Raw genomic sequence first — 24,566 nt, 5'->3', positions numbered from 1 at the left:
GTCCCAGCTTTCCATGTCTTCACAAAAACTGGAAATTTGATATTCCTGTGTATATATGATCCTGTATGTGAGCCTCTCTATATATAGTAGACATCGGTAGTGTGTTTGTGTAGGCATTTTAGATGGATGATCATGGTGAATGAATTGCTTTATATTTAAGAAGATGTCATCCGGGTGTATTACTAGATATCACTGGAAAGTGTGGGAAATAAATTAAATATCTCGTGAGTACTCTCTTCTATAACTAAAGATATTTTATTATTATGACTGAAAATTGACTTATTATGGAATAGCTGCGAAATTTTTGTTTTTAGTTGTGCTTGTAACTTGGAATGCGGTAGAGAATACATAACTTTGAATATCCTTTAGTCACCATCGTGAGTCTTGTATATTTGGTATCAAATACTTAGTCTCCAAAATAAACAACTATTTTGAAGAAAATTAAAGAAAGCAAAAAAAACTGGAATCGAAGTCCTTGTTAGGTGAGAATTGCCCAACAGTAGTAGTCCTCAAAATCCTCCAATGAAATAGGGAATAACTTCTAAAGAATGAACTTACAAAAGCCAGAAAGCAACAGCCAAAATTGCAGCATCAACGTGCAATCCGTTTGCATCGTTCTTTCCGGTGGATGTAGTGGTGCTCCTTTGAGTTACCGAAGATGAGATTCCCCGAGTGGAAGTTTCATTTGAACTACTTGCGTAGGTCAGACAATATAATTCACGAAGTTCGGACCCACTGTATCCCCTAGGTCCAGTGTAAAGGCTGCAGCTGTTCACGCAACTGGAGAAATCACTCCAGAACACAGAGCTTCTTCCTTTGCAAAAGCAACTGATAAATGAACTTGAAGAAATACCTTGCTCAAGATTCATTGTGGTTGGCAAACAAGATTCAAGCTCACTTGATGGGACTGAGCAATCATCACAAGCATCTCTGGCTTTTGAGCTTAAGATCCTTATGACTGTCGTCGCGAGCTAATAAAAAAACGACTAAGATAGAAGCGGTTGTTAATGATTTCATTGCGAAGAGTTTGTAGGGTAACTTTGGTATGATCCTTATTGAAGAGAAATAGACAAATAATCAGTAGTATTACGAATGAGACCCCTTTTATACATTTCAGTTCAAGCCTAAACAACCGGTCCCAGGTAATCAAATGATATTACATTATGACATCATTCTGTATCATAGAACAGAAAATTGCATTCCAAGTACATCGAATTCAATACAATGTGGTTTATGAATTCTTCCCCACATGCAGCAATGAAGTAATGGTTATCATTAGCTGAATGACCTACACCAAGCTTCCACGACTGTCCGTTTCTGTGTCTGTGTGTCGTTAAAGGCTAGCGGGCCGAGAATGTATAGCTGCATCGCAGCTCACTGTATGGTTCGCCTGTGCCTTAATCCATTGTCTTGGACGGAAGATTTTATCGCATTCAGCAATACGAACTACCGGATAGCTTTAGATTCTGAATACCAAGAATTAAGGGTAAAAAAAGCGACTCCTTGCCGACCGGCATATTTCTGACATGTGCCCAACCAGTAACCCTAAGGAAAGTAGGTCACTTAATAACCACTCCACTGATCAAGCAATCTAGTCCTGCTTGGGATAGAATCGTTGACCTCTGGATAAAGGAAGAGTGACAGAAACTTTCAATGGGTAGAAGGAATAATTTGCATCTGAAGACCGTGCATATAACAAGGTCCGTGAGATTATTACCGATCTCATTAGCGAAATTCAGCCCCGTTTTTCATAGATAAGCTTTAAGAAAAACTCGTAATTATCATTCTAAGCGTCTAACCAAATGTACCTGTGCACTAACAATTATTTTGGAGTTTAAATGAGCTAAATTCCGACTCTATTAAAGGTTATGAAACACCGAACATTTAGAAAAGTTTTATTGCAATCTTGACAGAGGAATGACGTCAGGGACAACTATGTCTTCCGATGGAAGGGAGAACCTATTGTCTGAATTCGAAGTTATCTTTCTACCTGTAAAATTGCCAAAGTATGATTCTCTCTTGGTTACGACAATGCATAACCTTACACAAATATCACATATCACGCATATGGTTTTTGGCATGGCGAAAAGTAGGATAAAATTAGTCATTGATTCCGATACCCACGATGGAATTTATTCCCGAAACGGCAAACGGCCGCAAAATTGCGAGCCGATCGGTCAGTAAAGCAGTAGCTAGCATCTTGGTTTCAATAGACGCAAATTCGGTTATTGAAGGATACCAACTTGCGAGTAAGAGAATTATAACTTGAATGTTTTGTTGCTGGTTTAGAAATTATGATAGAGGTATTGAGATAATGTACTCGTATTTATTCAGGTGGTCAGGCATCGAATAAAAGTAACCTGCAAGAGGTTTGTTTTTAATGGGCCTAAAATAGTGATGATCATTGTAATTCATAAATTCTTGTAGTTGTATGTAGTGTTGAAAGCTATGGAAAAAGAAAACAGTTCTTAAATGGTAATGACCCTTCCAGAGAGCCTTAAAAAAAAGGATAGACGATCACAATAACCACAATGCAATAGCAAAAATAGCAGCCTCCGCTTGCATCGCATTGGCACTGTTCCTCAATACTGAATCGCTTTCATCTGAAGATGACTCAGTTATGTCTGAAGATGTACTTTCTTCGTCTGAAGTTGAACCAACATCATCTGTTGATGAAATATCCGAACAATAAAGTTCAGCAAGTTCTGCTGCACTGTATCCAGTTGGTCCATCATATGAAACACAATCGTTGACACAACCGGCGAAGGTATCCCAATAGCTCAGACTTTTGTCGGCGCAAAAGCAGTCGGTGAATTCCTGTGACTCAAAGCCATATGTAGTATCCATATTTATTGGCAAACAGCCTTCCATGTCACTAGCAATGCCAGTGCAACCGGAACATGCATCTCTCACTCTGACTCTCATTTTGCTGCCGCCCTTCAAGGCTAACAATGATGTAGCAAGGATTGAAGCAGCAGATGTGGATTTCATCTTATAGTTATGGAAATTTTCTTGAATTGAAACTGTCAGTATTTGAAGAAATCAGAGTGTTTTATTGGGAATTTCGTTCATTATATACAATTCGCTATAAAGTAGTTACTGAATGGTAAACCACCTCTGCATAATGTAGCTATTTATAGAGAATAAACAAAATCTATTTATACTAGCCTACTTAAATATCACTGAATCATCATTAAAACAGATAAAAGCACTTTTAGGCATAGCAGTTTTAAACTATTATTTAGGAAAACTATTTTCTAGTCTCAAAGGAGAAGAGGCTTTGCAAGATAAGACTTTTCCACTCACAAACTTTTTCGAACTAAGTTACTAAAGAGAGAGTGCTAGTAGGCGGCAAAACAATAAGTAAAACAGAGCATCTCTATTGAATTGTGACATACTCCAGTAGCTGCATATCAAGATCACAAGTGATGAATGGATTCCATCAGCCAGTTTTAGTGTCCCTTCGGAAGACTGTCTAATGCGATCCGCTTAAAATACACTCAAAGGATAGTTGGCTGAAGTTTTAATAATTATATGCAATTAATGAAGTCTAATAATAATTCTATTGCCGTCAGAAAATAATTATTTGTGCAAAGAAATAGTATAAATAAAGAAGGCTTAAAAATAGCGTACATCAGATAAAACAACAAAGTTGATAGTAATTCTACTCTAAGAGAGGTAAATGGAACATGTCAATGCAAGATTCCTTAAATCCAAGACCATTTCAGATCAGACTCCTCAATCCACTTGCACCCAACGATTATTAAGACAGCGAGAGAAGACAACCCACATCTATACATATTGACTACCTGGAAATAATAAATAGTGAGGAATTAAGAAAATGCCATTACTCCAATCAAGTTTTCCTAAGTTGGCTCATCTTCAAACATACTACCAAGCAATGCCACCTCCTCTGGAGTAGGCTTCCTTAGAGTAATAGAGTTAGAGTATAAGGTAGAGTAATATAGTAACGAGATATATAATACCTGTATATATCACACTCCTGTACATACACAAATCCATCAAGTCTTCAGAATCATAGTGAATAATGTCATTACGATTACTAGAGGACATCATTTAAACCGACCAAGATGAATTCTCGACTTTTGTTTGCTGCATCAAGGAGAGTAGCTCCTCTTTTATCCAGAAGAGCCGTTGTCTCATCAAAATTCGCATTAAAACCTAGATTTTTCACACCATTGGTGAGTCGCCGCTTCAACTCATCAAATAGCAAAGATGACTCTAATACAGCGAGTTTCAAGGTCGAAGACCCCCAATTAATGATCGCATTCACATGTAAGAAGTGTGATACCAGATCTTCTCATACCTTTTCTAGACAGGCGTATTATAAAGGTACAGTTGCAATCCAGTGCCCAGGCTGCAAAAATCGCCATTTGATAGCGGACAATTTGAAGATATTCAAGGATAACAAGTTCAACATAGAAGACGTGCTTAAAGCTAAAGGTGAATCTGTCGCCACGGGAACAGAGGACTTAGTGTTTGAAGATATTCCCGAGAGTTTGAAGGCGACTCTTGGCCATTATGCCAAAGATGCACCAGAAGAGTTCAAAAGAGAGGAAGACTCGGGCACCGAAGAGGTCAAAACTTTGCCCTCTAATGACGAAGGTAAGAAGTAGCATCATCGATTACAGAAGATAGCGTATTACTGAAGAAATAACTAGCATTGTTCTTCCAACTCGAAGCTTGGGAAAGTGCTCATCTTGGTTCACTAACGAAGAACTAAATACTATCTCAAGATCTCTAAAAATTGCCCTTATCCATAGAAAAGTGGTCATAAGATCTATCTAGTTTGCAGATATCAATCACGATACATGACCCATTTTATACATAGACAATAATACAACATATACTTACATTTAATTCCATAACACTAATATCACTATTAAACTATTCACTCTCACGCTTGCGGCATGGATCTTTCGTTTCTATTAATCAAACTGAAAAATCGAAATGGTTTTTGAATCATATTCGAACACCTACTATTAGATACAATAACAGGAAGATGCTAAGTAGAGTCGTAGGTAGTGGTTGTAGGTCAGTATTTTACGGTATTCTCAACGTTGGAAGAAGAAAGTACGCCTTAGATGCTGCGGTTTTGGCCCAGTACCGTGCTAAGTTGGAAAAGAAGGCCTCAGAATTGGGTTTGAAGGATGTAGATGAGTTGCAAGTTAAGTTGAAAGATACCATTGAGGAGAAAAAGAAGCAGTTCAACGCTGTGGATCCTTTGAAAGAATTGGAAGCTTACGAAAAAAGGCAGGAAGAAGAGTTGCTCAAGGAGAGAGACTCAAAAGTCATTAAAGTCCGTTCTCCTATAGCTAAAGATGCTCCAAAGTTGCCTTACAAGGACTTGAATGCTTACGTTGATGTAGAGAAAATACAGCAACTTCCTCGGAAAGAATTGGAACTTATCTGGAGAGCTCGTTTCCAGCATAAAGAACGTAGTTTACATGCTACAATGGAGGCAGTCCAGTTCGCTAGTATGTATGCTAATGCATTCAAGAACCCCAGTTTCATATTGCCTTTACCAAAGAACAATGAAGGCTATGAGATGCACTTTGTTCAATGGTCCTTTGTCGGTCCAAGAACTACTCATTGTATGTTGACAACTGTAGCAGAGTACAAACTTCACAAGGAATATGCTAAACCACATACAACGTTGATGTTCCACCAGGAATTGGCCGAAGACAAGGGTGTTGTATTAATGAATGGTCATTGTGAAACTGAGAGCTCTATGACCATGGATGAGGCTCAGCTTCTTGTACTTAATGTCCAGAGGTTCTACGGAGGTATGGGTAACGCAGAAAAGAAGTTGGCTCTTCTCAGAGATTTCACAGTGGGAAATGAAAGCTTCGATATGGAGAAGTTGATTGAAGAGGCCACAACATTTGAGTAAAATTAGTTAACCATGTACATAGGAAATAGACTTGCTATTAAGATTCAATTAATAATGTATTTATACTGGTACCACCTGTTGTATTGACAATGCCATTTATTATGCTTTCTTTCCTCTCCTTCCTCCACGACCACGTCCAGCACGGGTAGTGCCTCCTCTAGTGGCGGCTTTCCTTCCTCGGCTCGCTAGTTTCTTCGCTGACTCAGGCTCTGGTTCTGAATCCACTTCATCATCATTTTCTTCGTCGTTTTCATCTGCATCGTCAATAAATGTGTCACTATCTTCGCTTTCTTCGACGATCTCTACTGGCTTCTTAGCTCGAGAAGTTCTGGCACGACTCTTCTTTGGCACCGTTTCTTTTACCTCTTCTTCAGAGTTGTCATCTGAGATGACAAATTCCTCACTCCGCTTTGACTTCGCCAGAGATCCTCTCGAAGTCTTGTTTGTCTTTTTGGCAGGTTCGGATTCCATTTCCACGTCTAAACTATTCATTCCATTCTCTTTTTTTTCTTGCTTTATCTGAGACAAAACTTGTTTGAAGACCTTTTTTGAATAATCTTCGTCTTTGTCATAGAAGTCGTCAGCTATTTCGATCTTCATTAATATTTTTGTCTCCCTTTCGATTTCCTTTTCTATGTACTGTTGAACAACATGTTTATCCTCATTATCAATGTACTTCTTGACAGCATAATTTATTCCAGATTCTGGTAGTAATGAGAGATCTGCTTGTGCAATGAAGTTATTTATAAGATCTTGAAGTTGAAATTCGGTCGACTTTTTGCTTGACTCGCCTTCTTCGATCAAGTCTTTGTCTACGAACTTTGTTCTTTTCATCCCCAGATCTATTTCCTTTGTTCTCTTTTTATAGAATTGTATGACGTCGTTTGGATTGGCAATCTTACCGACGAATCTGTTTGAAAATCTTCTCACGTTTTCAATTTCGTAGCCTCCGGAATACTCAACTCTCAAACGGATCAATGGCAACGGTATCTTCTCAGCCTCCGATTCTGGAGTGCTCTCTTCGTCGAACAAATCTGGGTTGCTCTCTTTAAACTTTTCGCCGGCAGCGGTGATGGCCTTATCCACCTCGTCAACTAAATATGAGATAACATCGGATTTGGAAGCTGCACCTGGTATCAAGTCTGTCTTCGACAATGAAATTTCCTTCATAACAAATGGTCTTACTGACTGTAACTTTATGCGTTCAATGGAGTAATCCCTATCTCTAATATTCAATATGAACGCGTGCTTATCTGCAACTTCTCCTTCTGAAAGCGACGTAGCAACAGATGAACCTGCTTGAAGTACGTCGAAGCCTGTTTCTGGGTTATGAACAGGATATGCAATACATTCATGTTCATGGCCCCAGAGTATGAAATCCAAGAAATTTGGTAAGTACAGTTCTGGAATACTTGAAGTTATAGAATGCTGAGCATGGTTCTGATGTATACAAAATAAGTTGAACCATTGGTCTGTTTGAATGTTCGGTCTCTGGAATTTCACGTGTCCATCCCTGAATGCCCGGTGTAACCTTTCGTCTCTTACATTTGCCATTCCATAAAGAGCCAATTTCGTTCTTCCTTTCTGAAAAAGAAGAGGAGAGACGGTTATAGCTTCACTGTCGACGATTTTACCAAAATGATTTATCAAACCTGATACTGCAAGAACGTCCAATGGTGATAATAAACCATCTCCTGTTGCGTCATCGTGGTTACCACTAATAGCAAACACTGGAATAGAGATATTCAAGTTGGGGTCTTCGTAATTGACGTTATTGAACCCGTTATCCAGGATCATACTAGGATCACTGAGTAGCTCCAATTCGCATGGTCGGTCACCCATACAATTCAATCTCAACGACTTTATAACATGGAACAATGATTTCTTCGATGGTTTATTGATATGAAACAAGTCTCCACCCTGGACCATCATGTCTACATCGCGTTCCTTAGCCAATTTGGTAATCTCATTGAATGTTTTCCACCCATCATCTCCTCTTATGGGGTCATTTTCATTGTATCCAACATGATTGTCAGTAGTAAGCAATACACGTATAGTATCCGGTCCTTCGGGAACATTGTCCACCAAAGGCATTTTTGGTTATATTTCCGTGTTAAAGAGTTGAACTTGGCAACCTCTGAGACATGAACAACCTAAAATACAAGAAAGGAGTTGCAAAATTGGTAAAAAAAGACATTTCCATATTGGTACAGTCTATTTTTTATTGGTACTAGTGACCGGAAATGGAGCTGTTAAAGTGTAAAATTGTAAAATACTAGTGACCGGAATTGGTTCAAATCAACTCATACAAATTATTAAAAACGAGGGTCGGAATCAGTTGATACTAAATGCATGGCTATAAAGGTTCAAACCAGCCATGGAGGCCATTGGAAGCCATTGGATTTTTTTTTCAAACCACAGAAGATGCAATCAGTGCTAAAAATGTAGTGATATGTTGTCATAATACAATTTTTAACCTAGTTCAAGTTTGAGATAGAATGTAATTGGTGGTACTTACTACTTAGTAATCTATCTCTATCTAATGGCTATATGCAGTAATAGTTGCAAAAGCTTACATCAGGAAATCCTGATGAAGTATATGGAAGCGACCCAATAAGATAGTTGAAAACTGCTATATTGGAAAGAAATTTGGCAATAGCGGACTAAGAAGAATATATATTCATATCAGGTTGGAATGCTGTATTAAAAATTCAACTTCATTAGTAATTTCTATGTAATAGTTTGAACCAATTCCAGCCATTTGTATCTATATTTTTTACAGTTTAGTCATTTCCGGCCACTAGTTTGAATAAAAACCGACTGTATTTAACCGTTCGCTTAGGCCTACATGCGTCAAAGTCAATTATTGTGGGGAATATGGAATAATATTTTGTATTTTAAGTAGATAGAAACAATGAAAATTCAATAGAAGCATCTTCTATCGATAGTATCAGCTATGTAATTCCCCTCGTTGATGTTCATAATTTTATACAAGCTAACTTAGTTTACTTTCTCGGAGAGCTGAGTTCTCTCACCCCCACTATAGTTTAAGTTTAAGTTTAAGTTGTCTAAATTTCAGATCTTTGCCGAATCTGCATTATGAAAGCTAGCGCCATTAAGAGAGATGTTTCACAGACATCCTTCAAAACAAGTCTCTTTGTTCAAGTCCATTTGCACATGAGAATCATAGAGGTACGAAAACAGTTCTTTCTTTCTTTCAGCTCGAATATCATTTCTTATAGACTGAAATCTTCGAACAAAGCCAATTTTACTATTAAAATTGAAAGGCAAACATATCTTTGCGAAAACAACGTCAGTATGTGTATATTCTTTTTATTGCTTTGCTTCATTATGACTCTCCAACCAACATCTGCGTTTTCACCATACTGTAGCAGGTTTAATTATAATTCAAAATTGCAAGATTGGGTTAACACTACATGTGAGCTAGATCCAACTTCAGATTGGGATACAGCATATTACCAGACATTATTTGCAATCGGAACAACTGAATTTTATGATTTCGTCAACTTGGTTGGTCGACAATTAGCTATAGAGGCTGTAGATATCTCAGGAATGCCACTAAATGCATTGCATTACATTGTAGATAGAAAACTTGGCGACGATACTTCAAGCATCAGAAGATATATTAATGATTACAATGCCTAGGTGGAGTTAGCTGGAATCTCTAGCTCCATGCTGTAGGAACATATCAAACCCTTTGACGTTCTATAATGTCTATTGATGATGTGATTTATCTTCAAGGAAATTGTATTATTATGAGTGAAGCCGCCCAGGGTAAATGCTATTTTTGAAGCTTTCCTGAGTGTTCATATTTTGAGTGTAAATCTGTTTAGAGGTGAAATCAATGAATACATATTGCTTTCCATAGTACTTGCTCCAGAACAGGTGATATCAAAGTGAATATAAAAGTGTTCTCTATAGTAATATAAGATGATTCCTTTGCCAGAAAGGACCAAATGTAGCCTCTAAGAAACTTGCATTTCATCGAAGAATTGAATGTTATACCAATCAATTGACAAGCCAGTATCCTTGTTTCCCAATGCTGTGACAAAAAGAAGAAGAGCACTGATAAACAGGGAACTTGAAATTGCCAACACCCTCCAAAATTTACATTTATACCAACCCTTCACCGATTCGGAGGAGGAGTATTGAAATTTACCAGTTGCATGCATGTATGCTAAACTTTAGCTAACTTTACAGAAAGGACTACACTAAAAACAACTTAAAACACTTAAAACTATGCGGGGGAGGATTTTGAACTTCGCTAAGCATTTCCCAATGATTTCTCATTTGTCAACCCTAATTTCACCCTATAGAGACCATCTTTTCCCCATTAAACTAATCAACATTGACAGGTCCTCCACTAGGAATGCATAATCACCTCACCTCACTATCGCTACTATTACATAATCGTATATATCTAGATCGTTTTCCCATATACCGGCTCCCCATTCTTCTTGCCTGCAGATAATAATGATCTTGTTAAACGGTTAACTTAAGAGATGATAGTATTAATGGTGTTCTTCTTCTACTATCCACCAGGACCAATTGGAGTTGGCATTACTGTATTTACGTTTAACACTGATTTTATAAGCATTCTGGTTGCACTGCAACTTCTACAAGACTCGAGACCCGCCAAAAACTCGCATTTCTCCATGGCTTATATGGATAAAGAGATCTCAATATCACTGGAGTTGGAGCTGCGCCAGCAGGATGAGTTGAACAGCGTGGCGTCCATTTATGGAGACATCTTTAAGGATATCACACCCCTGGGACTAGTTTGGAACAAGAAGCCATGTCCACATTTCCAGGTCTCTATAGACTCGGCGGTTAACGAAGATCGTCCCGTATTGTCATTAATTTTGGATATCGAATTTACCCCAACCTACCCGCTCTCTCCACCGTTGGTCAAGATATTGAATCCAAAGAATATCATGAAGGCTCAATTACAAGTGATAGAAACCAAGGTACGAGAGTTGATCAAAGAATATCCTGAAGAGGAAATTTCGTTTACAATCATATCGGAAGTGAAGTTTCTAGTAGACGAGTTCCAACTGACGGCAGAGAAAGTGCTATCGCTCGAAGAAGAAAGAGCCTTGAGATTGAAAACCAAGCGACTAGAACTAGAAGAGCAGGAGAAGAAGCGTAAAGACGAACAGGAAAGAGCTAAACAAAAGCAAAACGAAGAACTCGATAAACAAATCAATAAAATCAGAGGAGAATACTACGAAGAAGAAAATCACCTATCCACGCCAGATCCTGTCACATTAGATGCTAGAGAACAGCTAGAATTGATTCCAAAAGAAAAGGATCAGTATTTTATATTTGAAAACCCTATTTTAGGGGAATTTCCGGGGTTGAGAACAAAATTCAAATTCAAAGCGGTTCTGGGTTTCATCAAGTATGGAAAAAGAGACTTGCTCTCGGTACTCGGCAACCAGTACATTGTGAAGCCATATTTAAGCAAAGATATGCAAGCGAAAATTGACGAGAAAGGTGTAGAGCTATCCTATTTATTTACTGAGATTAACTTTGAAAACCATTACTGGAATCTAGAAGAAGGAAAAGATGAGATACAAAAGCTTGAATCGGAATTGCAGGCAATCATGGGAATCAGTAATGACAACATAGTTAAGCTATGTGGGTTCCAGATTGATAAATGCAGTAAAGGATGGAAGGTTCGTCTCTTGACCGAGTTTTCATCGGCGTCGGAATCTTTGCAAGATATCCTTCCAACAGCTGAATTCATAAATTGGGCTTTGGCAAGAACATGGCTCATTCAGCTTTTGCCAGCACTTGAAAGTTTGCATAACTTAGGGTTCATTCACAAGCTGTTGTGTCCTTTGACAGTTATTGTATTTCAGTCGCCTGTAGAGTACTACTATCAAAATTCAGCCAATGAGCATTATAACGACTCGCATTATGATGACTCCAGCCAAGCAGACGCAGTTTCAACAAAAGTACTTAAATTATGCCATCCTTCCTACGGTTACAGGTTATTAAAAATGATGAGTTCTCATCCAAATGAGCTGAGAGAAAATAGTAACCATGGGAACACTGTTTCCGAATTTTATCATAGCATTATTCCACAAAGTTGGATCGCTCCAGAAGTAAAAGATAAATGTGGTCATCAACAAAGAACGGACGTTTGGGACTTGGGGGTATTATTTACAAGAGTCATGCTAAGCTATAACGTTTTCAAAACAACCTACCATACTCCTGACGAGTTTTATAGAAACTTCTCAGTAGACGAATTTCCTGGAGCAGAAAATTACGCAGCATTAGTATATGATCTTCTCTCAAAGATGTTGCAGCCCAAACTCGCGAAAAGACCGACACCTTTTGAGTTGAATGCTGTAAAGTTCTTAAGAGATGGACCAGTTGTGGTTACTGAGCGTACGGACATGACAAGAAAGAACTCTGTTTCTAAAGAGGGAAACAATCAATCGACAATAGAACAAAGAAAGGTGCCGAAGAAAAATGCTCCTATAGAAGTCAAACAGGCTGTTTCGCGATATGAGCCATCTTTGATAGAGGCAAGCAGTCGCATACAGCAGCTGCAAGCTAAAAGAAAGTTTTCAAATCAGGGGCAATATGGAGATATCCTGGGATCTTTCATGAAGCCTGGTACCAATCAAAATACTGGACGTTATGCTAGAGATTTTGAAGAGGTAGGTAAGCTTGGAAAGGGAGGATTCGGTGAAGTTGTCAAGGCCAGAAACAGAATGGAAGGAACATTCTATGCTATTAAGAAAATAAAGCATAGAGCTAATAAATTGGATTCACTTTTAAGTGAGGTCCTTTCGCTTGCCCGTCTTAACCACCAATACATTGTAAGATACTACGGAACATGGGTTGAAGAAATTCCTGAATCAAACAACGCTTCGGCGGTCGTATCTGATGAAGAAGAAGAGACGAGGAGTGAGTCGTCAGATAGTGAAATTGAAGACGATTTTGAAAGTCCTTTAAACGCCAGATCCTCTTCATTTCTACTCAGTCACGACAATTCATTCCAAGTAGACTACATTTCGAATTCATTTGATCCACAGATAGAATTTGAAGACTCCAGTGAAGATGACGACGATGAATCCAATGATCAATTTGTCTTTGCCAACTCAACAGACGGAGACAGTCTGTTAGGAAACGATAATTTATTAGGTTCAACAACCGAGGAAGAAGATAATACGGCAAGCAGTTTTGAAAGTGACAAGAAAGTGAAACCAGCAAAGTCCGAACGCCTTCCGCAATTAGTTGAACAGACGAAGTCTATCTTGTACATTCAAATGGAATTTTGCGAAAACAACACTTTATTGAATTTGATAGACCAAGGTTTACCAGGCAACTCCAATGAGTATTGGAGATTATTTCGTCAGTTATTGGAAGCAGTGTCTTATATTCATGGCGAGGGTTTTATTCACAGAGACTTGAAGCCGACTAATATTTTCATTGATAGATCTAATAACGTAAAGGTCGGTGATTTTGGTCTCGCAAAGAACTCTCAGTTCTCATCAGTAGTACTGAGAAATAATCAAGTCACAGCGACAGGCAACGGTGATTTGTCTACATTGGTTGGTACAGTTTTCTATACTGCAAACGAAGTAGCAACAGGAACATATGACGAAAAGGTTGATATGTACTCTCTTGGTGTCATCTTTTTCGAGATGTGTTATCCATTAGCAACCGGAATGGAGAGAGCAAGGACATTGAATGATTTGAGATTAGTTTCTGTGGATTTCCCGACCAATTTCATTGATTCCAAATACAAGACAGAGAAAAAAATAATTAAACTTTTACTTGACCATGACCCAAAACAACGTCCCGGAGCCCTGCAGTTATTGCAAAGCGGATTATTGCCTGTTGAACATCAAGATATTGTCATAAAAGAAGCGTTGAAATCTTTGGCAGACCCAGCGTCTCCGTGGCAACAACAAGTTCGTGAAACTTTATTCAACCAACCATATCTGTTGGCAAGAGACTTGATGTTTGATAATAACAGTAAAAGCTCACATTTCAATCACATGGAAAGCTCTGTCAGCGACTATTTGATTTTCAATAGAATGGTTCAAGAATTGTTTAAGATATTTTCTAATCATGGAGCTGTAGAGGACTTCAATTCAAACATTTTGGCACCTAGAGCTCCATCTCAATCTAGGGAACTAGTTTACGAGGTCTTGGATAGAAGTGGATCGGTGTTGACCCTACCTTATGATCTAACCCTTACTACAGCAAGATTATTTTCCAAATCGGAGATGGCAGTCCCAAAGACTTACAGGCATGAATTTGTGTATAGACCAAATGTTAGAGGTTCAGGAGTTCCAGACAAGTACAGTGCAGTTAACTTTGACATCACAACCCAGCTATCTGGTAGCAGACTAGTAGATGATGCTGAGTGTGTCAAAGTTGTTGATGAAATTGTTCAGTCATTCCCATGTTTCCAAACCAAAAACTCCAGTGCGATTATAGTCATAAATCATTGTGATATTCTAGATGCTGTCACGTCATTTGCATTTGGAAGCATAGGTATCGACGAAAAGAGACGACATGAAGTATTTGGGGTTGTTTCGCAACTTGGGATTGATAAAAGTGCTGACGAAATAAAGCAGTACCTCCGTGAAGATATCAAAGTTCCCCATACTATAACCAACGATTTGATTGATGGCTTTAACTTCACTCTTGAGGTAGATAAAGCGAGACACAAGTTGCAGAAAATTATGATGGACTCGCCACATCTAGCTAAGGTTGAAAAAGCTTTCTTGTATCTTCAGGAAGTGATGTCAGTTCTTCGAAAGTTTGGAATAAGAACTCCTATCTACTTAAATCCTCTAAGTAACTACAACACCAAGTACTATACGCATGGAATCATGTTCCAAGCCGTGTTCAAAGTGGATAAAAGCCGTCGGTTCTCGCGTATTGCTACAGGAGGAAGGTATGATTCACTCATATCATCCTTTGCGAATAAGAATGTGACTAAGTCGATTACACCATTTGCGGTAGGCTTTTCATTGACGACAACTTTTATGTTCTTGTTGATGAAAAAGCTTTTGTTCCGAAAGACTAAGAATCCGGAGTTTAACTACCTGAAGTGGCGAGGTATAAGAAATGATGTATTGATTACATGCTCGAATTCTTCCTATCTCGATGAGTCCGGGTTTGAGATAGTTAGGGACTTATGGGCAAATAATATAAGCTGTGACATGTTTTGCACATCCTCGCAAGAAGAATTATCAAACAAGGCCTATAATGATGGTACTAACTGGATAGTTGTTATTAAACAGCCAAATAGCTTACAGAAAAAGAAGTCAAAGAAAGTGGGTAATAGAAACTTCAAACCATTGAGAGTGCGAAATGTCAATTCCAATAAGGAAACTGATCTTGAGTATGAAGAACTCGTAGAGTTCCTCGAAACTGAAATAGATGAACGTAATGCTGAGTTTGACAATGAAACATCAGAGAATGACCACTCTCTTGGGGAGATGAACTCTAGCATGCACGAATCCACTGCCTCTTTACAGGATTTGAATCCTTTATTCTCCTTAGACATTGAACAAAGGTCTATAGTAGTCCCCAACGAGGCACCGAGAGGAAGAAAAAACAACAAACGAGAAAAATGGGAATTAGAGAATGATTCTAAGATTGCATCTGCAGAAACTCTTAAAGACTTAGCTAGCTCGGCTATTTTGACAGTTGATGCAAGGGACGAAGTCCTTGATATGATCGCTATAACCTCGATCAAGCTGCAAGAGGATTGGCTAAAGAAGGTTATCGTGGCCAACTTACCACGTAGTTATGCTATCAACATCCATAGTACATTATTGAAGGAAGCCAATAAGGGCCATAGGTGGGCTGTTGTGTATTCGCCCAAGACACAAAAGACTAATATAGTAGATTTGGAGCGATAAATTAAAAGTTTGCTTCCTATAGACTTGATTTCACATAGCATATTAATGAATTACGAATTATCTCAGAATGTAGTATTCAGAGACCACCGACGAATAAATTTCTACAACTCAATTATATCAAGAAAAGGTCTATTAATAACTAGGTATATGCATGATGTGTAGAACTGAAATATACTAATCTCACGATAATGGCTCATGTGGCAGCCTTCTGTTTCTTCAAGTAGTGACCCTTCCACACCCAATATTCCTCCAATCTCAATTTTCCGTAATTGGAATAGTTGAAGTCGATATTGGACAATTCACTCTGGATCATGGCCCAAATACCCCAGTAAAAACCAGGCAAGCCATAGAAGGTTGCAATTTCCTCAATCAAGCTGCCTACTTTTTCGATGTCTGCATTTTCATCTCCTAAGTAGCCCTTTACCCATTTAACTAAAACGGGATTAGATATATGAGGTGTAGGTATGGCTGATGTGTCACATTCAAATCCCTGCCATTCAGCAAGGTGATTTGCAATATCAAACGCTCTAGGAGCTGGTAACATGTACTCGTAGTCTATAAATTTGATAGGATTCTCATCTATGGATGGTAAACCTGTAAATGGTTTGTCCAAGTCATAGTTGTCTGGAATAATGACATTACCCGAAAGTAGATCACAATGCGATGACACGACGGGAGAGCTGGATTTGTTCAAATTCTCCTTCAACCATGCAAACTCTTCATTTATTATGCTCTTTAAGTTATCTTCCGTTACCTCGACATTCTTCAAATTCGAATTGAAGGAAGAGATCAAATCTGGATTCACTGGAACGATACTGATCCAGTCTTCAATCAACTCCCAGATATTGGATATGAACTTCTTTTTCTTTGATTTACGCTTTGTTCCATTGTTAGAACTGCTGTCTTTATCTTTCCCATTTTCTTTACCATTCTCTTTTTTGGCTTTCTTCAAATTCATGGAGAATGTTCTAAGCTTCTCCACTCCATTCTGAATGAGTCTGTAGTCCAACTTTTCATGCCAATTACCCAATTGCTGGGCAATTAAAGGAAACAAATTGGGGTTTCTCAACTCGTTAGGTTCAAGTGACCGGCCCGATAAGAATCCGTATATTAATCCGTTTTTAAATCTGGAGTGAATAGGAGGAGCCAACCCAATGGAATTCAAGATCAAGTGCAGAATGAACTCACGATGTCTGTCGATAATCAAGTTGGTTCCATGGCCGTATACTCTAATGAGAACGGTCTCGTTGGTATCAGTACATGTGCAGCGAAGTAACATATTGGTGATACCACCAGTCAACTGCTTCAATGTTATGTTGTTCTTGTTGGTCCACGTAGGGAAGATCTTGACAAGAAGAGCCTTAAGTTCGAGAAAATCATTACTCAAATTCTCTGATAAGTTGATTATGAGGTTAGGTAAGTATATGGCATGTGTAGTGTAATTATGAATGATGGAGGAGAAGTCCAAGTCAGATGTGGATGGGCTGGGGGAAGGACTTAATGACTTTTCTCTAACAACACGAGGAGACGATGCGGTTGACGGTACGCAGAGCGTATTGGTATGATTAAATGAATGGTGGTTGCCGTTATTACTATGGTTGTTTCCCGTGGGAGAGTTACTTACTCCATTGAGTACGGCGTGTGCTGGTATTGGAGATGCGTCCAACTCAATATCTGATAATGATGGGTTATTCAAACTGTAGAGCAAGTTTCTGTTCTTGAGATACATCTTGTCAGGGGTGAAATCGGCATCGTCATTCTCTCTGCTTGTGTTGTCTAGAGCGAGGAACGAGTCGGAGAACAGATTAAATGAGTTGATAGGGATGCAGTGAACATCCTTATTGGAGATGAAACAATATGCCGACGACGATGGGTTGTGGGGATTCGTTTCTGAGGAGTCTAATGCCATTATTATAGATGTGGTTGTGAATAAGGAGCTGGGTGCTTTTGAATGGAATGGTATAAATAGGGGTCTTTTGCAGTAAAGACTGTGGGTGTTTATCGTAACTGTGTTTGAGTTCCTGTGGAGGAAAAACGATCACCAGATACTAACGATAACGAAACGAAGGGAAATGAAATGATTGATGAACTAATAGTGGTTCTCTTGGGGGAAGTGATATGACGACAGGTCTCGATTTGTAAGTGTTTTGCAATAGGGTTCAGTTTAACACAGGCTAATGCCAACAACAACAACACCACAATTTAACTAACGGTCCACGTCTACGACTGGTTCGGGATACCAGGATTTCTCAGGAGACTGCTGACTTAGCGAGAAAGACAGGTAAAACGGGGTTTGCTGGGGCGAACTCAACGATAAGACGAACAAGATAACCCGAGGAAAACAGGAGTAACGCTATAAGACTTGGCGCGATACAAAAGATACGACTGCTACAACAAAGGAACAGAACACACACGAAGAGAAAAAAACCACTACTACGGTGGAACGTAAAAGAAAAGGAAAAGGAAAAGGAACTAAGACAAAGAAGAACAGTAGATACGAAAAAAACGCTCTTGACGAAAGAAAAAAACTTATCAGTAACAGACAGAACTGCTTGTAGTCTTAACAGGTAGAGCGAGGAGGAAGTGTGTGCGAGAAAGAGAGTGAGTGTGTTGGAGAAGGAGGACAAATGTGGTCGAGGAAATGAATGTCACGGGGAAGGAACCAAAAGACATAAAGTGAGGTTATCACACAGTCGCAGGAAGAGAGTAGAGCACAGGAATTGTAATTGGAATGGGAACGGTAAAGAGGAACAGAAACAGAAACAGAAACAGGAATGGGAATGAAGTGAGAAAAGGGGAAGCGAGGAATTGAGTCTCTGAGACTGAGACTGAGAATGAGAAACTGAGAATGAGACTGACACCACAACACACAGCACAAACAGAGAACTGACAGCACAGACAATGGCAGAAAATGTCATAACCACAACTACAACCACAAAATGAAGACGAAGACGATACCACCAGAGGAAACACTCCAAATGAAAATGGCACAAGACAAAAACGACACTCAGACATGACACAAGACACAAGACAAGAAACAAAAGTCCTTATAGAGTACACCAAATAAAGATTCCACCAAATGAAGACAATACCAAAAAAATCACAATCTTGTGTCCGAATCACTACTCCACTCAATCCCATCAATTTCATCCATTTAATTCATACATTTCATCCATTTCATACATTTCATTTATTTCATCTTACCCTTTCATACTGTAGTGCCTTTAACAATGCAGCATTAACGTCACAAATATCACAGTACCGTATTTCACATTTCACGTTTCGGTACTTCATTTCCACTAACACATCAAGACATAAATGTCCACATGCTAGCGATGTTCCAAAAGACTCCAGAGATTTCTAGTCCCAAGTCCCAAGTCTCAATTCACTGTCTTTGTATTAATCTGTTCCCTGTCTCCCACATAACAACCAAGCAAGATTTACCGTGGAGTTACATTACTGTGTGAGTGTCGTGGTGGAGAGCTGGACTACTGGACTGCTGGAATGGGATGTGTCGCACGACTTTTCTAGACACCTCACAATAAACATCACACTACCATTTGGAGGGGTGGAGAACAATAGACGTAGAAGGTCGCCTGAAGGAAGTGGTGGTGCTCATGGTCATTGGTTTTGTAATACTCCCTTCTATGGCCGCCATATATACATTTATTCTGTCATACACGATTTTCAATGATCAAAACTGTTAAAGGGTCGGTCAAATCGACAAAGAATTCATTCACTCATGTAATTAGTCCACATCGCTACAACTCACATTCCAAAACTCAAATTCCAATATCTCTACCATGAACCCCCCCCCCCCCCTCCCAAAAACATCTCAACCTTCCACTTTTTTGCACCTAACAAATGAGATTTTCGCAGTCTTTTTCAAGACTCCACTTGCTCTAACTAATTATAGAAACCAACAACGACGACCATTGCTTTATCCCAGTTTTGTTTTTGTTTTTGTTTTTAACTTCATATCGGCATTCTTCCCTCCTCTGACACCCTGTAACTTCTTGTTGTAACATCTCAAGGTCCCACTACCATCAATCCGTCAATCATAGACTCCAGCTTCAAACCCACCTAAACGAAAGGACCTCTCCACATTCTATAATCAACGCTTATGTAATCACACTAACAACGCGCTTCTCAGCTTTTAAATTTAAAAACACCCAAAAGTTCATCAAATCGATACGTTTAAAGACAGATTGAAATCATCATAATCGGATATAGCTCAACACAGAGTTAGTTAAATTGAATAAGACTTAATCCACAGAGATACTATGTACGGTGACGTGGCGAACAAGCTTATTTTGGACGCAAAGCGTACCTCAAACTTGTCAGAGATACCTCTCTACCAATCTGATTTAGTAAAAGATATACTTAAAGAAATACTGGATCTCAATAATGATGTGGAATATTTGGAGGAACAAGAACAATTGTTGCGAGAAGATGGAGAAAACACCACAGAAGAAGAAACCAAAATTAACCAGTGTCAATTGTTTGTAACACATCTCTCTATGCGACGTAATAAGCGTTGCTTGTTAGCATACGAGAAGCTTAGAGCTGATAAGATCGATGAGTTTTCGTGGTTGAACTTAGATCCAATAACAGACTCCACAAAGGAGTCGTCACGGACCAGAAATAACATAAGTGATAATTCCATATATACAAATTATACCACACAACTAGCATTGGATAATCTCAGTCACCCAGAACAAGAGTATTTCAAGAACTACCAGGACTTGCTATTGGAATACAAATCGAACTTTGCTGATATAGATCTCTCGGGCAACTTAGAGCCACCAACCATTATTTTCATTGACGTGAGAGTTTTAAAGAACGGAGGTGAAGTCCAAACAGAGTATGGTTCATTTAACTTGATTAAAGACTCCCAATTCTATGTACGGAAATCAGACGTCGAACGTTTGATTCAACAGGGGTATTTGGAAGAATTGTAGATCATCTTAGCATTCATTATAGCATTTAATAATATTTATTATCTATACAACATCATCAAAAAGATCGTCCATGTCATCGTCATTATTGTCCATGTCTTGGTCGATATCATCTTTTGCTGAATCTTGGGGTTCGTTTGTAGTCTCTTCCTTTGATTCTGTCAGTTCTTCTTTCTTTTCTATTATATCTTCGGTCTCCTCTTTCACTCCGACTTTGCTAGTTTCTTTCTCTTTTTCGACCTTATCGGACAGTTGCTGTGACTCTATTGTACCTTTTTCAGTAGACGGTTGTTCTGATTCTTTCGTTACTGTATCCTGTTTCTTAACATTACCAATACTCTCCGCCACCAATTCATCCCCATCTTTTGCCTCCTTTTTGGACTTTTTAGAGTCCACCAAACCATCTAATTCACTGAGCTCCTCATTCAACTTCTTTCTACCGAGTTTCGTATTCTTTTGATCAACACTAATGGGTAATATCATGACTCCGTCTTTATTCTTGTCGTAGACTCCGATATTGTCGTCCATTATCTTGACTTCTTTTCTGAGATCAATCGCCACCTTGCTCAATGTGCTGTATATGTCTTCAGTCTGCTGTGCAAACGGTTCTTTCACGTCTCTTCTCTCATTCTTCGATGTAGAGTATGTCTGGAACAATGTAGAGAGGTTATCGAGGAGAGAGACTATCTTACAGTCAATTTCATACAACGAATCGAGTCTTTCTTGGATGAAAGTTTCTGGGGTATTTTCTTGCACCGCCATCTTATATTATTATATACAACAATATTAAATTTATCAAGCAATCGGTAAACAACTGATGGTAAAGAAAGAGTATTTATCTTAAATAGAATTCATTAATCTCTCAGTATTTTGGCTGTAAATTTTTGTGAGTCGCACCGGTAACTTAGACGCCAGAGAGGGTGCATAGTGAGGGACGTGTGGTGAGGGGTGAGGATTTCTCCCTAAGATAGTGAGAGGTCTCGCTAATCACAACTAGAAAAAACAGCTTTTTGTAGTGAGACGGTATGGGGAGGGAACTGATATAATAGAGAGAGTAAATCGAAATGGTTGTCAATTGTTGGTAAGAATTGGTAAGAGAAGTCTTTATCTTTTACAGTGCTATGACATTAATTCTGTCCTTTCAGTATAGTTGGTTATAACTAACTGGATGGTGGAGTACATATTTTACCAAAAGCAGGGGATATTTAATTACTGAAATGAATATAGTATCTGTAATGGTTCTCAATTGTAATGATACAGAGTCTCAATAACTCAGTCTCTCTAAACACTTTCTTACTCTCTCTAACTCACTCTCTCTAACTCACTCTCTCTAACTCACTCTCTCTAACTCACTCTCGCTAACGCACTCTCCCTATTTTCCTTCTCGCTCTTCTCACCATCTCGCACTCTCTCCCTAGAAAAATGCTGACGTCGCTATTCATCGCGGTACACAATCTTTCCAGTACTAATATATGAATATGCCATCACTTCTACAAAGAACGAATACAAATAATTATTTCTACACATTCATAGCCTAAAATACTCAGAAGCATGCCAATCGACTTGGGCTTGTCGAGAGTTTACAATCTCTTAAAACATTTAAACAATCCCCACATAAATGCCTACAAATCAATCCACATAGCTGGTACCAATGGTAAAGGCTCTACCATAGCATATGTATCATCAATACTTACCAAGTGCAAAATTAAGAACGGACGCTTTACATCCCCACACATGTTATACTACAATGACTGTATCTGCATTAACAACGAAGTGTATCCCTTGTCCAAATTCAAGAAGGTGAATCAGCTCGTTCAAGAACAAGATAGAATACTCCAATTGGGCTGCACTGAATTCGAATTGTTGACGGTTACAGCATACAAAATCTTCGAAATCGAACAAGTTGAAGTAGCCGTCATAGAAGTCGGCCTTGGAGGTCGACTTGACGCAACCAATGTGTTGGAACCATTCGAAAAAGGCAAAGTTAAGGGAGGAGTGATAGCCACAGGAATAACCAAAATTGGAATTGACCATGAAAGTTTATTAGGGAATAGCCTTGCAGCAATTGCATCGGAGAAAGCTGGAATAATTAAAAGAATAGTGCCTGTGGTAGTCGATGGAACAAATGATGAAGATGTTTTGAATGTTGTCAAGAAGAAGGCTGCGGAATTGCAAGCTCCCGTTACCTTTGTTGATGGGTTGAAAGAACTGGAACTGGAAGATCAAGATAGTACAGTCCCAAATGTCAAGGATTTGCTAGAACTTTCGCCATTAAAGGGTCAATATCAGTTGCAAAACTTAAGCATAGCATTAAAGATCATTGAGATTGTCAAGAATCAAGATCACTCCTTCTTGAACAACGAGAATGGCCTGCCAAAAATAACCTCAGAATTGATCAAGGATGGTGTACGTGATACGGTTTGGCAAGGGCGCTTACAGACTGTAGATATTGAAGAATTGGGACTCTCGATAATACTTGATGGGGCACACAACGAAAGTGCAGCCATTGAATTGGGTGACTATCTACAAACGATCCGTAAAAATCATGAAGGAATAATATTTGTTATTGCAATGACCAAAGGCAAATCAATTGGCAATCTTTTACGCCATATAACTAATAGAAAAACGGATACTTTTATTGCAACTACGTTTTCTCCTCCTGAAAATATGCCCTGGGTTGCAAGTTATGATATCAATAGCCTCCAAACGGATGCGAAAGAGTATGTGGAGGATATAGACGATTTTGAAGGCGGAGACATCAACGAAGTCCTCAAGCACGTAGCGGACAAATACAAGAACAACGGAGACAAGAGGCAAGTCGTTGTATGCGGTTCGTTGTACTTATGTGGAGATGTCCTTCGAATGGTTGATAACAAGAGGTCCTCTGTATAACAGGGTGATTCATAAAAGGTAACGCAGATAGTCAATAGACTAAATTACTGACTGGGACATGGAGCCAACGACGATATAAACGACTATATAAATGAACGTCTCTAGAGAAGGAATAGACAAAACTACCGCAGCAAGAGGTACAATACAGACCAAAAGACTTGATCTAATCAACTCGTAAACTTATCTAATTGCTGACTTCCACACATCTCGTACTTACTACATGTCAATCACAGCTTCTTACTCTCAGGTGTACGCTAATATCTACTATATTAGCTACTCATACTCCTTCACCTCTGTCTCCTACTAACATATTAACTAACTACTTCATGTGTATTCACCTTCATGTGTATTTCTCATCTTCTTTCTATCTCTCATACTCAGCTATGCTTGCTCATAGAAAATTCATAGCTGAAGTCATAGTCACTCATTCTAATCTCTCATGCTCACTTATACTCTCTCATAGTCATTCCAATCATACTCATACTAACTGTACAACCGACACTCTCTCATACTCTGTCATATTCTCATAGTTAAACTTCTCTCATACTAACCATACTAACAATACTAACAATACTAACCATACTAACCATACTAACCATACTAACCATACTCTCTCGTATTGTCATATTCTCAATACTCATTCTAACCATTTTCATACTAATTATACTAACCGCACTCTCTCATACTCTCTGATACTAACCCACTTAACCATGCTAACCATACTATCACACTCTCTCATAGCTAAACTCATGCTGACCATTCTCTTACTTCTCATAGTAACCATACACTCCTACACATACTCTCTCATAGTCATCCTAATCATGCTCTCTCACACTACCCACTCTTTCCTAGTATCAATACTCATACTCTCTCACACTAACT

General features: G+C 38.8%; 10 protein-coding genes across 10 annotated transcripts; 6 read left to right on the top strand and 4 right to left on the bottom strand. All coding sequences in view use genetic code 12, as the record gives it.

The window, feature by feature from the left end:
• Nucleotides 1–2,517: 2,517 nt before the first annotated feature.
• RJT20DRAFT_133886 (uncharacterized protein) lies at nucleotides 2,518–2,991 on the bottom strand (the record flags this gene model as incomplete). Its single annotated transcript, XM_064918255.1, has 1 exon — nucleotides 2,518–2,991. One exon carries the CDS (start codon nucleotides 2,989–2,991, stop codon nucleotides 2,518–2,520), a length of 474 nt encoding a protein of 157 aa, XP_064776517.1.
• Nucleotides 2,992–4,042: 1,051 nt separating this feature from the next.
• On the top strand, nucleotides 4,043–4,876 carry RJT20DRAFT_126483 (uncharacterized protein). Its single transcript, XM_064916768.1, has one exon. It carries the CDS (start codon nucleotides 4,092–4,094, stop codon nucleotides 4,635–4,637), a length of 546 nt encoding a protein of 181 aa, XP_064776516.1. The 5' UTR covers nucleotides 4,043–4,091; the 3' UTR covers nucleotides 4,638–4,876.
• A 17-nt stretch (nucleotides 4,877–4,893) lies between these two features.
• RJT20DRAFT_31938 (uncharacterized protein) lies at nucleotides 4,894–5,964 on the top strand. The gene has a single exon (XM_064919696.1). It carries the CDS (start codon nucleotides 5,024–5,026, stop codon nucleotides 5,912–5,914), a length of 891 nt encoding a protein of 296 aa, XP_064776515.1. The 5' UTR covers nucleotides 4,894–5,023; the 3' UTR covers nucleotides 5,915–5,964.
• MRE11 (MRX complex nuclease subunit) lies at nucleotides 5,964–8,086 on the bottom strand. The gene has a single exon (XM_064919698.1). It carries the CDS (start codon nucleotides 8,006–8,008, stop codon nucleotides 6,014–6,016), a length of 1,995 nt encoding a protein of 664 aa, XP_064776514.1. The 5' UTR covers nucleotides 8,009–8,086; the 3' UTR covers nucleotides 5,964–6,013.
• A 1,179-nt stretch (nucleotides 8,087–9,265) lies between these two features.
• Nucleotides 9,266–9,580, top strand: RJT20DRAFT_2984 (uncharacterized protein; the record flags this gene model as incomplete). Its single annotated transcript, XM_064919607.1, has 1 exon — nucleotides 9,266–9,580. The coding sequence occupies one exon, from the start codon at nucleotides 9,266–9,268 to the stop codon at nucleotides 9,578–9,580; it is 315 nt and encodes a 104-aa protein (XP_064776513.1).
• A 901-nt stretch (nucleotides 9,581–10,481) lies between these two features.
• Nucleotides 10,482–15,959, top strand: GCN2 (serine/threonine-protein kinase). The gene has a single exon (XM_064916767.1). It carries the CDS (start codon nucleotides 10,591–10,593, stop codon nucleotides 15,832–15,834), a length of 5,244 nt encoding a protein of 1,747 aa, XP_064776512.1. The 5' UTR covers nucleotides 10,482–10,590; the 3' UTR covers nucleotides 15,835–15,959.
• Nucleotides 15,960–16,027: 68 nt separating this feature from the next.
• Nucleotides 16,028–17,743, bottom strand: RJT20DRAFT_92827 (uncharacterized protein; the record flags this gene model as incomplete). The annotated part of the gene is made up of 2 exons (XM_064921454.1): nucleotides 16,028–17,318; nucleotides 17,376–17,743. 2 exons carry the CDS (start codon nucleotides 17,741–17,743, stop codon nucleotides 16,028–16,030), a joined length of 1,659 nt encoding a protein of 552 aa, XP_064776511.1.
• Nucleotides 17,744–19,988: 2,245 nt separating this feature from the next.
• PSF1 (DNA replication protein) lies at nucleotides 19,989–20,816 on the top strand. Its single transcript, XM_064919693.1, has one exon. It carries the CDS (start codon nucleotides 20,118–20,120, stop codon nucleotides 20,793–20,795), a length of 678 nt encoding a protein of 225 aa, XP_064776510.1. The 5' UTR covers nucleotides 19,989–20,117; the 3' UTR covers nucleotides 20,796–20,816.
• A 21-nt stretch (nucleotides 20,817–20,837) lies between these two features.
• Nucleotides 20,838–21,681, bottom strand: MED11 (Med11p; the record flags this gene model as incomplete). The annotated part of the gene is made up of 1 exon (XM_064918611.1): nucleotides 20,838–21,681. The coding sequence occupies exon 1, from the start codon at nucleotides 21,552–21,554 to the stop codon at nucleotides 20,838–20,840; it is 717 nt and encodes a 238-aa protein (XP_064776509.1). The 5' UTR covers nucleotides 21,555–21,681.
• A 593-nt stretch (nucleotides 21,682–22,274) lies between these two features.
• Nucleotides 22,275–23,847, top strand: RJT20DRAFT_31875 (dihydrofolate synthase). The gene has a single exon (XM_064919691.1). It carries the CDS (start codon nucleotides 22,344–22,346, stop codon nucleotides 23,682–23,684), a length of 1,341 nt encoding a protein of 446 aa, XP_064776508.1. The 5' UTR covers nucleotides 22,275–22,343; the 3' UTR covers nucleotides 23,685–23,847.
• Nucleotides 23,848–24,566: the final 719 nt, after the last annotated feature.

This window comes from Scheffersomyces xylosifermentans (assembly GCF_036884685.1).
Source record: "Scheffersomyces xylosifermentans strain CBS 12540 chromosome Unknown RJT20scaffold_2, whole genome shotgun sequence".
In the NCBI taxonomy this organism is placed as follows: Eukaryota; Fungi; Ascomycota; class Pichiomycetes; order Serinales; family Debaryomycetaceae; genus Scheffersomyces; species Scheffersomyces xylosifermentans.
The sequence above is the reverse complement of the archived record's forward strand: the minus strand, read 5'-3'. Positions and strand labels throughout refer to the sequence as shown.